Here is a 14,418-nt window from a genome sequence, read left to right on the forward strand (position 1 = left end):
TTTAATGGTGCAGTTTTCCGTTCTTCAATAAACATTGCTTTTACTTATTAACAAAGAAGGTACATCTCTCTCAACATTATAACATTACAATAAAAAATGGAGTGAAATACTTTTTAAATATTGAAATATAAAATCTGGATTTAGAATATATTTAATTTATCTATCTGGAAATGGAATATGACTTCAGGAACCCAATGCAAAACTAGGCTGCATCAAAAGGATGCTGAGCAGTCAACTGTACTGACTGTGTAGGTGAATTTAGTATCATTGATTGTGATATAGCCTTTGTTTTGATATTAGTAATACTATTATTTGACACAGGGTGCGATGCCAGGATCAGATAATTTTTCATTCTTTTCAAGATCTGGAGTCTCTTAAAATTTTTCATGAAAATGAAGTCTTCCTGTAATTATGGATGTGGTGAACATTTTCCATGATACTGTATAACTAGATGAAATGCCACCAAGACAAGATGTAAACAGATCACAGGACACCAGTAGTTGTGGTCGTAGTGGTGGTTATAGTTCTTCTGACTAGAAAGAAACAGAGTTTGTTTGGGGTGGATTTTGTGTCTTTGTTAAACTTCTTAAAATAAGGCATTGAAAAAATTCAAGTGGGATGATTTAATCAGTCAAGAAGAATAACCCATAGATGCATTTACAAAGTAATTCACCATGGAAGACATGATCAGGCAGCTGGCATGCAATTTGACCAACATTTTATTGTCAAATAGGCTTATCTCATCAATAGAGATTTGGGTTCATGTTGATAGCAGAATCAGAATAAAGAATTCATAGGTAAAGAAGCTATGTATCAATTTTGTTTTATGGTGGTATATAGAACCGCAGGCTTAAAAGAATACATAGTCTCTCAAAGATGATGCTGGCAGAGATTTCTCCAGGATATTTTTTTCTCTCTCTCTTCTTCTTCTTCATTTTTTTTTCTTAATTCCAAAATATATTTGTGAGAGAAAGTGTATGAAAGAATATGAGACAGATTATAGATCTGACAGAACACCTACCCTCATTTCCAGTCAGTTAATTATCAAGAAAGAATCAGCACAGATGGAGATATTGATAGAGGAGTCACAGGACAAGATAGAAGAGGAGTGATGAAAGAAAAAAATTAAAAATTTAAATGAAGAAAGCTTTACTTCAAGAAAACAGGATTGTGATGAGAGAACAGAAATTGCTCAGAAGTAAAATTACTAGTCAAGATAGCATAAGACAATGTGCTCTCAAGTAGCAAGAGAAACATAAACCACGGAAACTTCATTCTGCCCATACAGAAGCTTGTCTTATTTGCAAGATTCATGAGCTGTAATGTGCCACATATTTCTTTTCTAAGCATGTTATCAAAGTCATATTTTATGAATCATTTAAATGAAGTTGGAGAAAGCATTTGATACAATAATCTGGTGGAACAGGATATAGACCATAATAAGTCAAGGACACTTTTGTTTCTATAAGGTAGTGAATTAAGAAAAACAATGAATACACTGATGCTTAATAGACACCCTGCTAGTCTAACTGAGAAAGCTAATCATCTCAGTTAACTCACAAATTAAATGGAATGAAAGAACATAAAATACTAGTTTATTAAAAATAGAGTCAACCCAAATTGTTGTGCTATTGATAGAGCTTATTTTATATTAGCAATAAAGAGGTTATAATACTCTCCTTTACACAAATATTTGGCTCTGTACCTTTTAAATAATAGTGATGCCATAGAATGGTTTAATATAGTGAATAGAAACTGTACTGTGTGAACAAAAAATAAAAACTTTTTGAAACCTTGGTGGCTAAATTTAATCAGAAAGTATGAATAACTTATGGAAATCTTATTTCTCTAGATAATTATTGTCAAAAGTTTATCAATTCTAGTACATAACAAATCATTGCATATTCAGCTGTTAAAGTTGGTATTCAAACTCACCCAGTGACTGCAGGAGCGAGACCTCGTTCTGTCTCATACACCTGCCAGCCTAGAGACCCCACTGACCAGTTCAATTCTTTTTCATGAGTTGTCATGAGTATGAATTGACTTGATGGCACCCAAAACCAACAACAATTGAATGTAACTCTCATTGTTATGGTCTTCATTTGCTCTATATTTGTTAATCTAAAGTGATGGGGGAAATGTACAAAACCAATAATGACACTCACAGATTATATTTAGCAGAGGATTTATAATGTCTATACATGATTATGACACAGTGACTGTCACAATGAGCTCAAGTATACCATAGATAATGAGGATGTTTCAGGGCAGGGGTATGTTCAGCTTTGTTCATAGGGTTGCTGTGTATTATAGTCAATGTGATAGTGCCAAACAAAAGCAACTCTCCTTCTTGTCAATTTGGTTACGTATTTAGTATTAATTGGTTCAGATTTGGAGCCCAAATGTTGCGTGGTTCAAAGTAAGGGGTTAATGTTTCAACACATGAACCACTCCACAGGGCAAAGGATATAACAGTCTGATCCCATATGATATTCTGTGATTCAAAACTGACTGAATGGCAGTATGTTTGAACTCAAAGTGTATTGGGGTGGGGTGTTATGGCATATTCAGATTAATTTATTTTCTCTTATGTTCAACCCAGAAGTTCCAATCACAAGACCAAGCAAGAAAAAGAAAATAGAAATGGAGATCAGTTCTAAATAATTTTTTACTAGAACTGAAGAATTGAACTATGAAAAGCAAAATCAGAAAGCAAGGGCTAGATCTACAGATATGTCTTCTAAATAAAGGGAGCTTAGGTGGCATTGCTTAATGCATGGATGACTGACAGCAAAAAGCTAACACTATGAACTCACTAGCTACTTAAGAGAAGAATGATTTGGAATCTGTAAAGCTTTACAACTTTGAGACCCAAATGAGCAACTCTACTACATTCTTTAGTGTCTCTGAGAATCTTAACAGACTCCGTGAAAGTGGGTTCATTTTTTTTTATTTCCAAATGATGGAATCCACTCAACACTTTCATTTCCCCTAACTGCTTGATTCGTTTAAGGGAATGCATATATCTGTATTTGTCATTACACATACAAATCAGATGGAAAATATCTGCTACTCATCTATGTCTCTAGATATTAGAAATTCAAAATTTATTAATAAATACTGCACAACCTGGATAAATATGGAGGACATTATGTTGAGTGAAATAAGTTAGTCACAAAGGGACAGATATAATAGAAGACCACTATTAAAAAAAAAAACAACTAAACAAAAACAAAGCACACAACTAAAAGGAATCATTCTAATATGGTTACCAGGGAGAAGAAGGGAAGGAGGAGAAAATAAATTAATAAACAACAGAAACTTTTAAAGTTTGATAAAGGGAAAGACAATGTGGATATTTTCATTGATATGGTGGGACAAAATGTACATGAATGTTTAAAAAATGTACTTTGTAAACTTTCACTGAAACCACAATAAAAAGCATTTTTAAAAGAATATTCTAAAGTGAAATAAGACATTTACCACACATGGGGTCTTATTAGCATATTTGTCATGTGAAAAATATATAAAGATATATTCTTTAATTAAGTTGTCCTGTGGTTCACAGAAATCTTGAGAGCTGTGTAGTCGTCACCCCTCATTTAGATACTTCCCATATGACTAATTTCCATGTCTTCACAAACTGTTACCATTAATTTCTTGCCTAATAATCCTAGGATTAGAAAAAGGAAATGTAAGCTATTAATTGCTATTAGGCATAGACTAAGGTATGAATTCTTTTTTTTTTTGTCTCTTTCAATCAGAAGTTCTAAAATCATGAAAATCTTCTAAGATTCAAAGAAATGAAAGCTCATTGATTGGATAACAAAGAATGACCCTGATATTTCTAGTCTCAGACACTTTTCTTAAATCACTAACTCCTTCTATTCTTACAAACAGTAATATTCTCAAGTCAAAATGTAAAGTTTTTGTGACACAGTCAAATTAATCCACTGAATTAAGTCAACATAAGGTCAATTCATGTCTCCATCTGTGTTTAAAGGAACAATTTGCTTACTTCAAGTCTTAACTCTGCCACAATGTAGCCCTTTTCCCCCATTATTTTAAAATGAGCACATTGGAATTATAAATGTCCTTTCCTGTGTATTAAAACAGTAATGGAGCCTATTGGTTTGACTCCATCAGTGAATAGCTATTGGTTTTGCTCCTCCTGACAATAAGTAGAAATGATCATGTTGATAAATTTAAGGGATATGTTTGTAATTAAAGAACTTCTTTTAGCAAGTGGGATAACATTTTTCTTTGCACAAGGCTGTTTGAGTTCAGAGATTCAGCATATATAGATTAGTGTAAGATAAATAAAAAAATTCAATGATTGTGAATACCTAAATAAGTTCTATTTTTCTTAAAAAAGTTCCCATAAAATTTCCATTTCTCTTAGCTTGAGTGAAATGGCAGTTGTAGAACGATGGCAGAAAGAGTTTGCACTAAAAACTGCTTATGAAATATTTCTCTGGGAGTTTGTCTGAGTTTAGACATTATCAATGACCATGTATATTGATATACTTGGTAACTAGAGGAGATTTATGGAGAAATCGGATTTTGAATAACTCTTGTTTTAATCTCATAACAGGTTGAGGGATAAGTCTTTGGGAGAAAAATTAGGTGACAATCCATCTTGAGCAAAGTGTATTTAAAAAAATACAGATATTCTGCGGTTAACTATCTTACTGTCTCTCACTAATCTAAAATATATATTTCTCCTACTCTTTATACAATTAAACTTTTCTGTTTTTCCTATAGAAGGACAGATTATTTAAAAGCCACTGTTTAAGAGCTCTGGTGGCCTACTCTCAAGAAGCTGTTCTGTAATCCCGAAGGTGTGCAGTTCAATCCACCAGATCCTCTGTTGGAGCAGGAGGAGAAATCTCCTCCTGTGCCGTTCGAATCTGATTCAATGGTGTACAACAAGGGGAAAATAAAATAAGAAATGAAAATATTTTTTTAAAAAAATGCCACTGTTTAATGGTCTACCTTTTAACACATTTGAATAGAATTACTTTGGACTCTAGTAAATGTCCTTAATATATTCTGTCTTGTTCAAAGGAAACATGGAAATGCATTCCAAAGCAAAACTGAAGTAGTCTCTGAAAGAGTTCATATCTGGACTTCTTTTATTGATTAGTAGAGATCATCATGAGGATATATAAAAGATTCTTTCAAAAAGCATTGCTTATTGTAAATAAAAGTCTGCACAATAAGATCCAATGTGTAAGATAAATGATTGCTTTATCCTATTAAAAACAATCAAACTTGTACTTTTTCTACAAAAGAAAATTTCCAGTAAAATTCTATGCTGATCTCAATAAATTACAATTTTACAAATATATATGCATACATGTACTCATATTTATCTATAATCTGCAAATACAGATATATACATATATACACATAGGTGTATACATATGTATGAATATATACACATGTACATATATACACCTATATATCCATATATATGGGGAGGTATATGTATGTATGTGTGTGTGTATGTGTAAAACATGGTACAGATAAAGACCAAGTTATAGTGGATCAAATTAGTTCTGTTCTTTCATTATTAGATGAAAAAGGTTGTTGTTGTTGAGTACAATCTAGTCAGAACCGACCCACTGCTGACACTTCAGGGGGTTTTCAGAGGCAGTTAATCCCACTGGAGGAGAATGTCCATCCTTCTCCTACAGGGCAGTTGATGGGTTTGAACTACATTCCTTTAGGATCTCACCTGAATTCACTCCTGATAAATAAAGGTATCAGGTAAAGGCTAGGGAAAAGAGTAAATGTCAAATCAAGTGGATGATGGGCATGTGAGTGTATGATGTGTTGTTTATGCTATGCTGATGCTGAGTAGAGTTGATTAGAATATTAACACTTCAAATATTTTAGGGATTTTTTTCTTCTGTTAACATGAATATTCATTTTAATTGTAAAGTCCCTTTTTTATATGAAACATCAGCAAATAAAAACCACTGTAATTGACCCTTTAGTCTCCAATTTTCTTTTTGCTAATGAAATCCTACTTGTGTCACAAATTATACTTGTTCAAATTGAGATTTATCTCTACAATCCAATTGAGAGGGATCCAAACTTCAAAAGAGAGATTTCAGTATCAAAGAAAAAAGAATAACAGAATCAATAACAAAGAAAAACAGTAACAGAAATACTTGTCTGAACCTCCTCCTATATTTGGGCGTGTTCTTCTGCCCAATACATGTTCTTCTGCTCCATACAACCAGCTAGAGGAGGAAGTCAGTGAATGTACCACATCTCCAAACTCTGCGCATATAATAGAATAGACCATTTTATCCTTTAAGATATTAGTATGGAAAAAGCATTTACATGCAGTAACATTCATAAAAATCTGTACCATTTTCATGCACAGGCAGTGCTCAAATACAGAAGAGTCTCCCCTCATTTCTGAACTGAATGAAATTACTGTCCTGACACATTTTTGGTCTTCTGGTATGGCTTCATTATGAGAGTGGAGCTCTTTCTAAATTGTGATTTTTTTTAAATGCAGGTAGAGTTGTTGCAGTTTTATTAGAATGCTTGATATTTGATGTGCATAATTATAGAATTCTGCACCAGTGTTTCTAATCTAATTTAGAATAATACACAAAGCATAGCTAAAGCTAATCAAAGGGCACAGAATTCTTTTCATTTCTCTAGATCTGTTTGCATGTCTCCATCTCTAAAGTTGAAAAGCACCCAATACTTTCTCTTAAGACTACGGAACACAAATTTTAATTAAAAAAGATCATGATCATAAAATTTGTAGATCATTTCCACAAGACTGATATCATTCTTATTCAGGAACATAATTGTATCTAAAATAATATTTGCGTAATTCTTAATTGATTTCATTTTCCTTTATGATGCATATTATGCTGACCTTTAGAGGCCATTAACAGCATTGAATTAATTAGTGATAAATTGTGTTTTAATTTCTTTCTCTTTTGCCTTCTCTTCCTTCATCACTCATTCCCTCTCACTTTCTTTCCTTTCCCCTCTTTTTTAATTCTTTTCTGTTTTCAACATTCCTTGTCCCCAAAGACATGTACACAGGGCAGTGAGATTAAATTAACAAGCAAGCAAAAACCTAAGTAAACAAATAAAGTCCACATAATGGTTTGTTTTGTCAAATGGACCTCATGCTCCTCTACTTTCAATGTAACATTTTCATCCTTCTATTTGTATTTTATCTTGCTATCTCCCATCACTGGTTATTGCCCATTGGAGCAAAGCTAGCTCAAAAAGGCTTCTTCCATTTTGAAATGAATCTTCTGTTTTGAGATTTATTAAAAAGGGTAGGTTTGGGTTTATTAAAAAAAATATTAAACAAATCAGATAATTTCACTCCCAGACAGAAAAAGAATGATTCTTTCTAAACAGAAGTTTTGTGGACAAAAGATTTTCATACAGACACACATTTTGGACTGCCCTATTTATCCAGTTCCCATCACAATCCATGAAGAGCTTTCATAGCCCTTCACCCCATGACTTGTTGAGTTTTCACATCCCATTTCTCAAGTCAAATACCCAGCACAAGAGGCATTTCCTAGTTTGTACCCATTGAATCTCATAAAACATAAACACGCTGACATGGTACTTAGCCATGCATGTGTGCATTACTTTGATAACATATGTTCATCATGCCAGTACAATAAAAAGATAGCTCTCTGTTTTGAAACCCAAACCGTTCTTCTTGGCAGAATAGAAATAACGTTTTTTACATCTACTTCACTTTGGTGGAGTATTTGATCTCTAACAAATTTACCTCCTGTAGACTTTCATCTATTTCATAAAAGAAGTCACAAATTTTAATTCCATACACATAAATGCAAAAGAATGATGAAAAAGGAAAACCAATTCTTTCTTTTCTCTATTTTTTTTTAAAAACACACATTAAATGAAAATTGCTTCTCCTCAAAAATATGGCAATTGTTCCATGCCTGACTACAAAGTAAATGATGCCCAATGTATGCGTGCGTTTTCTTGGCAAAATCATTAAAAAATTTTGTGTGTATGGGGTCTCACTTTCTTGACTTTCAGAACTTCTAAGGAAGTTATTCATGGCTATTTTGCAAAGTAAGCATATTAATTTCTTTCTCCTTTGGCTATCAGTGTAAAAGGATGAAGAATAAGATGGAGGCAGAAGTGGCAAAGACAAGCACACTACAGATGCAGGGATGGCACCCAAACAGCAAGCTTTGGAAAATCATGAGAGGCCAAAAGCAGACCCCATACTCTGCAATGCAGCATTTTTTTATGCATTTGACTCGGAATAATTATAAAGTCATAAAACATTCCTCTATAAGAAGCCTTCTCCCATGCAAGGACTTATGAATGTGGTCAATAAGATTCAAAGAAGCTATCAGGCTTCTTGAAAGTGTTCTCAAACACCTTTGCAAATGCCAATAGCGCAAGTGATAAAAGCCAGTGATGGTTTGGGCTACAGCTAAATGAGGAAAAGACAATGGAAATGAATCTCTAGAGGCAGTGATTACTAACAATGAATACTTAAAGAATGATGGAAAGCAACCTTGCTGATAAAATAGTGTTCAGAATGATGTCATGGAGTCTGAAACCCACAAAGATGCTCTGCGCATCCATATAAATCATAAGATCTGGAAAGTAACAAATGAAAGCACACAAGGCAAGCTGAACAAAAAGCACTCAGTTCCACAGTTGCTGTGTACAGATGGACATGGAAGCTTAATGGTATGGGATATTATACCATCGAGGTTGAAGATAAGAAAGCAAAGGAGATGCAATGCTTTGATCACTTCTTGGTTGAGACACTTCCTGGTAATCACCAGCTATGGAGACAGAATACATTGCAAGAGAGATTGTTCTTGGTTGTTGAAGAATGTTGAAGTAGGACCATTTTGGAAATGCAAAGAAGTGACTGTTTTGGGAAGAGATACAAAATAGCCAATTATTGGACTTTAGGTAGGATAGCATGGAACGGCTTAATAGATAGCACTTCCATGCAAGTCAGATCAGCTCTTTTCCCAGAAAAAATTGTCTAAGGAAACAAATGTAGGAAATGAAGCATTTGAGTCAAAGATTAATTTTTGCTCTATATTCTTTACCTAATTATCAAACTACTAAATTTCTGAAAATGGTGTCAGGAAGAATTGTATTTCATGTCCAGTTTGATTTGTGCAAGGCATTCACCATGTTGATAATATATTTCTAGTGATGCCACACTTAAAATGCCAGTATTCTGACTGGGAAAAGAACTAAAAGTGGCAGACCCACACATCTAGACTTGCAAACAATTAAAGGGCACTCCATGTTGAGAGAAAAGCACCAAGGGGGCGGGGCATGGGGGGGAAGAAGCCAAGGTGAAGAAACCTCAACACATACATTTGGAAATCTTGCCAAGAAATTTTGATTCTTCTCAATATTTGTTGAACTTCTCATATCTATGTCTTTGTTGAAAATGGATCAAGCAATTATATTTTCATGAGAAGAGCAACATTTCAATGACCAAATGTAGGTATATAGTTTTTAATGCTTGACTACTGTGTTAGTATTTGGCAACAGCACACCCACCTGTATAAAATTCAAACATCTTGTTGCTTTCAAGGGTTCCTAATAACCTAGTATGCATTGGCACCTGAATGAATGAATTCCTATTGTTGCCATCATCTCTAACATGTGAATACAATCCACACATAGAGAGGGGTGGTTCCTGAACAAAGAATGAAAATAACAGAGACTAAAAAGGGCAAGTGGACTCACCAATAGGTAAATACACAAAAGCGCCAAATAATTATAATAGTCATAGCTTTGCACTGATTTTCTAGACTATGAAATTAGTTTTCTTGTGAAGAATGGATATTTTACAAGGCTAGAAAAACGGGATAATTGGAAAGTCAAATTGCTCTTTTAAAGTTATTGTAATGCTTAGAAAAATGGTGACAACTTAAAAAAATATAAATCCCTAGGAATCACCCTAATTTGGTAATTTTAACAGTACTGTTGCCAAGAATGTTTGCCTTGGAAGCACAACAGTGGGGATTTTACATTGTGAAGCCCAAGTCCCAGCTTACCCCTGACACAATGAGTTCTCCTCCCAGATTCTGTACTTCTGCCTTCACCTTGCTGCAGATATTGAGCTGGTGACAATACAAGGCAATTCGTTGAAGGTAGGCTAATAAATCCTGCTTACAGGCTGAATCAGGACACTATAAAACATAAAAAAGTTATCTTAATTAGTAAGAACTCTATAGAATTTGAAACATGCAATATAACTGTTTGGTACTTTAATTACTTCCATTTAACCTAACTACTATGTACTGCATTTTAGAAAGACTAGAGCCAGAGCCTGAATAGTAACTCTTAAAAAAATTATCTGGAGAATGTTGAAGATGCTCTAGTAATCTTACTGATTTATATAAATGGTGATGAGTATTTTTACCTGTTGTATTTTGGACTGTTAAGAAAAAGAACTGTTCTTCTCTTCTTTTTCTTGTGCTACTTTAAATTTTTACTATATGAGAAGTTACTTTACTACAAATAAATAATAATATAATAAATATAACATATAAATTATTATAATAACTACCAAAGAAATGGATGGTAGAAGGAAATTCCTTTGTCTGATCATCCTTCTGTCATACCGGAAGGTAGATTTTCAAGGCAACAAGTTGTGAAGAAAGTTGTTTTCTGTTTTCAAAGAAATTATAACCTTCAATAATTTCTATATCATTTTTATGAGAATATTTATCAAAAACTTTGGAGCACAGGTCCCCCTTGTGACACTTCTACGCTTGAAGGGGAGAGATCTCCAGAGGAGTCTGAGGATGCTAGTATTTGGTGCCATAACTTCATCAAGACTGCGATGCAAATGGCCAAGAGGATGAATATTCTATTTCTGCCTAAAGTAAACCGGATTTTGTATGTAAGAAATTTGCTTTATACAACCACAGCTGGAAAATGTAGGATATATTTGGGAAATATGGATATATATACATCAAATCAGAGTGGAGAGCAAACCTGAAACTAGAAGAACACCTTATGAGGCCTATGAAGACATCTTTGATGCCAAGAATGCATGTGATCATCTATCAGGATTCAATGTTTCTAACAGATACCTCAAGGACTTATACTATAATACCAACAGGGCATTTCAGAAGATGGATACAAAGAAGAAGGAGAAACAGTTGAAGCTTCTGAAGGAAAACTATGGCAGCAACACTGATCCATCAAAAGAAATACTGTTTTCTTTATTTTAATTTTGGACTGAAACCCTTGAATCTCTGCTGCCACACCATTTAAAAAAAATACTAAATATTGCAATTTTTGTATTTGATATTAATAACTGCCTGCTTAAAACATTGCTACATGTTAGAATCTATTATGTTAATAAATTGTAGCTTTTTACAAACCAAACAAAAACCAATTCTGCAGCACAATAAACTCTTCTTAAATGAGAGACTCTGTAGTAGTTTATGAGTAATATAAATATCTTTCTGTAGAATTAAATTGAAGCCAAGTGACAAGTAAGAGTAGAACTTTTCAACAGATGTAGCGAGTAAACGATAGTTGTTGTTCTTGCTAGTTGCTTTGAGTTGATGTTGTTCATGATAATCCCAGCTACACCAGAAGGAAATGTTTTCCTATACTGCACCATATTTACAATAGTTATGATGTTCTATCCATTGTTGGACCACTACCACTGTGAATTCTGAGTCCTTCTGTTCTAAAGTCTTCATCTTCTAACATTTTAACAGATGATATTCTGTTACAATCATTCAAGTAGTCACCAAGTTTTTGGTCCTAATCTGTTTTAGTCTGAAAACATCACTAATATCATTAATGCCATTTGATCAAACAATATCATCTAGTGTTTAAGCCATACATAAGAATATGAGGATGACTCCAAGCTATGCTTCCTTCAAACTCCACAAAGAAAATTTAAGAAAGAATTCACTAGAATTTGACACACCATTTCCTTAATAAGCTACTAAGAGTCTCTTACATGTAACATTGATGATTCTGATTTCTCTCACTAATGACATTTGTCAGGGGAGGGGAGAAGACCCGGAGAGATTGTTTTTAACTTTCTACAAGTTCTTAATACTGCAATATTTATCCTACTCTAGAGACCCTTATGTAGAAAGGAATTAACTTTAAAATTATATCTCCCTAAGGGGCTTACAAGGCTTTCAATATAAATACCTTGCAGCAAATTAAACTGGGAGTTCTATCTCAACGGAACAGTAATTAAAAATGCAACAGTCCGTAAAGAGTTTATATTGCATGCATATCTCAAATCTTCATAAAAAATGTTTTCAGGAAAATGAAGGCAACCAATCAACTCTTTAGTAAAGTTTATTCTTATCTTTAAAACAAAGCACTAAAAACATGCACAAAAGGGGAAGCTAGAGTATGAAAAATACTCCTGTGCAATGAAAATAGATGTAAAGTGTCAGAAAGAAGTGCTCCACTCAGATAAAACCATAAAAAGAAACAGAAAATGTAAGATACTTCACAGCTAATGACAGTAAGAATGTAAAGGAAAAGTATTTAGCTTTCATCTATTTCTTTTTAGAAGTCATTCCTAAATACGAAATGAGCCCACATAGTGGTGATATTAAGACCTCATCAACTGAAAAACAGTTTGAACTCACCAACTGATCCCTTGGGAGAAAGAAACATTTTCTGTAATGATTACAACTTTGGAAAACTTATTGGACAATTCTACCCAGTTCAATAGGGTCACTATGAGTTAGAACAACATCAGTGGTAATGAATTTTATTTGAACAGAGCCACTATAAGTTAAAATTAAGTTGATGACAATGTTGGGTTTTTTCTATGTACTTTCGAGTCACCTGTGACTCACAGCAAATCTATGCACATTAGCTCTGAACCCTGTCCTATCCTGAGCCAGTCCCACAGTCTCTGACACACCTAAACCCATTACTCCAATTACTGTGTCAATTCATCTATCCAGGGTCTTTCTCTCTTGTACTGTCCCTCGACTATTCCAAGAATGTTCTTCTCCAACGACTGGTTCCTCCTGACAACATGCCCAAATTATGGGAGACAATTCTTAATAATCCTTACCTCCAAGGAGAAACTTGCTTTTCAGGACAAACCTGTTTGTTCTCTTGGCATTCCATGGAATGTTCAACACTTTTCTCCAGCACCACAACCCTTAATCCTTAGTTATTGTCTGTCTCTCTCATGCACAGCAAGTGATTGTGAAGATCATGGCCTGGATCAGGAATATCTTTATCTGTAGACTGACATTGTTGCTCCTTAGCACTCTGAAGAGGTCCCTGACAGCAGATATTCCTAATGAAGTTTGACTGCTGGTCCCAAGAGTGTTGACTGTGGAACCAAACAAACTGTAACTGTTAACATCCTCAATCTTTACTCCATCCATTATGATGTTTTCACTTAGCCCAGTGGTAAGAAACTATATCTTCTTGATGTTGAAGACTACAGTCCTTGACATTCTGCAGCAAGTGCTTCAGGCCCTCTTCAGTTTCAGTAAGCAAGGTTGTGTCATCTGCATAACATAGGTTGTTGAGTTAACCTCCTATTCTGATGCCACATTCTTCCTCATAAAGCACAGCCTCCTGAGTGATCTATTCTGCATATAGATTGAAAGAGACAAGACACATGGAGACAGGATGCATCTCTGATGCACTTCTTTCTCAATTTTGAACCATACAATGTTTCCTTGCTCTGTTCTGATGACTGTTTCCTGGTCCAAGTATACATTTTGAATGAGTGCAATCAAATGTTCTGATATTCATTTTCTTCTCAATGGAAGCCACAATTTGTTGTGATCCACACAGTCAAATATCTTTGCATAGTCAATGAAACATAGATAGACAATCTTCGGGTATTCTCTGCTCTTAGCCAAGACCATCTGATTTTGTCAATAAAGTCTCTAATACCATGACCTCTTCTAAACACAGCTTGTATTTCTGGTAGTTTTCTGTCATGTACTAATCCAGTCGTTCATGACAATAGGTTTATTAAATAGAATGTTAAGTACTCTGACATTTACTCTTAAAAAAGAAATCTAGAATCCTTGTGTTTATATGTGCTGTTTTCCATACATGGAAACCAATTCTGGATATTGCTTGGATGATTCTTAGAGAATAAAGTCCAAAATGTAAACTTAAAAAAGAATGACAATAAACATAATGAACTATATCTTAGATGTTGTTGTTGTATTTGGTACCCAAAGCTGACCCTGTGGCAGGAAGGAGATTGTCCATCCTTCTCCTGCAGACAGCTGGTGGCTTCAAATTGTATGCCTTTGGGATCATAGCACAACTTTTTGCCACTAGACCACCAGAGCTCCCTGTCTTATATATTGTCATTCCAAATATAATGATCAACCATCTAAACTCCACCTACTCTCCATTGTG

General features: G+C 34.2%; 1 protein-coding gene and 1 pseudogene across 3 annotated transcripts in view; one reads left to right on the forward strand and one right to left on the reverse strand.

Annotated features, from left to right (window-relative positions):
* CTNNA2 (catenin (cadherin-associated protein), alpha 2) overlaps window positions 1–14,418 on the reverse strand; it is a 1,691,926-nt gene that overhangs the window by 54,474 nt on the left and 1,623,034 nt on the right. For 2 of the 3 annotated variants that reach the window (XM_006900179.1, XM_006900178.1), the window contains exon 16: window positions 10,077–10,211. The exons of the other annotated variant lie outside the window; for it this stretch is intronic. In XM_006900179.1, the coding sequence (XP_006900241.1) occupies window positions 10,077–10,211 (135 nt within the window). The remainder of the gene's footprint in view (window positions 1–10,076; window positions 10,212–14,418) is intronic. 3 annotated transcript variants of the gene reach the window in all.
* Window positions 10,868–11,261, forward strand: LOC102875223 (annotated as a pseudogene).

The sequence above is a fragment of the Elephantulus edwardii genome, unplaced genomic scaffold (assembly GCF_000299155.1).
Source record: "Elephantulus edwardii isolate Elephantulus edwardi_28Jun2011 unplaced genomic scaffold, EleEdw1.0 scaffold00275, whole genome shotgun sequence".
Classification (NCBI taxonomy): domain Eukaryota; kingdom Metazoa; phylum Chordata; class Mammalia; order Macroscelidea; family Macroscelididae; genus Elephantulus; species Elephantulus edwardii.